General features: G+C 40.3%; 1 protein-coding gene across 1 annotated transcript in view; it reads left to right on the forward strand.

Annotated features, from left to right (window-relative positions):
• sucla2 (succinate-CoA ligase ADP-forming subunit beta) overlaps positions 1-2,134 on the forward strand; it is a 28,446-nt gene that overhangs the window by 7,354 nt on the left and 18,958 nt on the right. Inside the window, exons 3-4 of the mRNA XM_005751928.2 lie at positions 482-581; positions 1,911-2,073. Coding sequence (XP_005751985.1) covers positions 482-581; positions 1,911-2,073 — 263 coding nt within the window. The remainder of the gene's footprint in view (positions 1-481; positions 582-1,910; positions 2,074-2,134) is intronic.

Below are 2,134 nucleotides of genomic sequence, written 5' to 3' on the forward strand. Positions count from 1 at the left end.
CCTTCAAATAAAACTCAACTATGACCCAGAGCTTTGTGTCACTGCATATTTTTGAAACGGTCATGGGTGCGTTAGTTGCCAACTGGAGTCCTTCCTCTCACTTTTAAACTCAGCCATTATTGCAAAAGCCTCATGGTGTCTTGTAAGCCTCTGGCCACATTGTTTATGCGTGACAGGGGAATAAGATCAAATTAGTCCATCTAAACGTTGTGTCACTACAGAAAGAATACAAATGGAGGTCTGTTTCTGTTAATATCAAAATTGAAGTAGAGCAGTGATTGGTACATTTATGTATAAAGCAGCAAACACACATTTGAAATATGTGAGTGCAAATATTAACAGAGAACCAGGATAGTTTTTTACTTGATATTAACAATGTACAAACTTCATTTCTGGCCGGTCTATCATGTAACTGATTAGTTACTATGACATTTAGTGCATTTAATATCTCTGTGTGTGTGTGTGTGTGTGTGTGTGTTAGGTTCAAAGGACCTTGTGGTGAAAGCTCAGGTTCTGGCTGGCGGCAGAGGAAAAGGGACGTTTGAAGGTGGACTAAAGGGAGGAGTGAGGATCGTCTACTCGTAAGTAACCCACCCTTTATAATTAAACAAAATAAGTCGTTACTGGCAACAAATCGGCTAAATTACGATTGTCTATATGTAAACACATCTTAGATAAAATCCTGTCCTCACTTACGCGTGTACCAAAGAGTATGTTTTGCTGCTTCACAGTAAAACCCATGTTTAAGATTATTAACATGAAACAGGATCAGCAGGAAATGTTTGTGTTGGCCATGGGAGTGGAAAGATTGTAGGAGAGATAACGGTAAATAACGATCACCCTAGCTCCTCATCATGTTGTGGCACAGAAAGGAGGAGAGGAGAACACATACATGAAGAGGGAGGTGGAAGACACCAGGGAGTTCAGCTCCTTCTGTATGAAGAAACAGTGCTGTGTTTAGAGACCTTAATGATGTTTGACCATGTTTACGTGCTAATCAATTTAACCTACCCTACCTTGAGTAGTGAATATGCGGTCATTTGAAGAATGTTTTCCCACGACTCTATGCACTTCTGTGAAAAACAGCCTGCGATTCGATAGCTTATAAAAAGATCTTTAGCAACAATAACGTAAAAAACTTGAAGTCATCACAACTGTGCTATCATGAACTTTGACATGCTAGCTACGGTCTGTAGGGTCTGAGATGTAGCTCCTGTGTTTTTTGTAGTTTCTTAGCATTGCTAAGTCTGCACTTGCTGAGGATTTTCTGGGCTGTTTCCACTGCTGGAAAATTGTGAGGGGTCTTTCTCATGCCTACAGATTGTAGAGCTGATTGAATATCTGAGCTGCTGTAGTCATCAAAGTGCTTCATTAATTTTTATTTAGCACAGCTGACTGCTGTGTAATTGGAAAATGCTGCCTACTTGGCAAAGTGTCTCCAGTATGGCAGCAACAAACTGCAGTAATACTGAAAAATGGATGAAAATGAACTCCAGACTTCATCTGAAGAACAAAATAATTAATTGGACTATTCATTTCCTCTTAATGAGTTTGACAAGCCTGTTCTATTGTCTGTTTTCAGAAGTTACTGCACAGACTTTGCATACTGTTGTTTAGAGGACAAAGGCTGTAAAGAGTGGAAATTAACTTTTTCTGCACCGTACAATACACGGAGCAGATTACACTTACAACCTTGGTAACTGTGTCCATCCTCATTCTCCTGCTTACTGACTAGCTCAGGAAAGTAGTGCTGACAGATATGATATAAATGTTAATAAACTCAAGTAGCTGTTTAATAATTTTAGTTTGTATTGTCCTTACAGGTTTTTATCTATTTGTTTCATAAGTTTTCTAATTAACTTGTTATGCATTAAAAAGTTTTCAATTTCCTGTCTTCTCCTCATCTCCAGGCCAGAGGAAGCCCGAGACATTTCATCTCAGATGATTGGTCGAAAGCTGTACACCAAGCAGACCGGGGAGGCGGGTCGTATCTGCAACCAGGTGTTCATCTGCGAGCGCAGGTACCCACGCAGAGAATACTACTTTGCCATCACCATGGAGAGGTCCTTTCAGGTGAGGGAACACAGGCGCACCCACAAGAAGCCAAATAATGTGTTTGCTCAGCTGAGAACGA

This window comes from Pundamilia nyererei, unplaced genomic scaffold, assembly GCF_000239375.1.
Source record: "Pundamilia nyererei isolate P.nyererei 1_Seehausen unplaced genomic scaffold, PunNye1.0 scaffold00334, whole genome shotgun sequence".
NCBI classification, from domain to species: Eukaryota; Metazoa; Chordata; class Actinopteri; order Cichliformes; family Cichlidae; genus Pundamilia; species Pundamilia nyererei.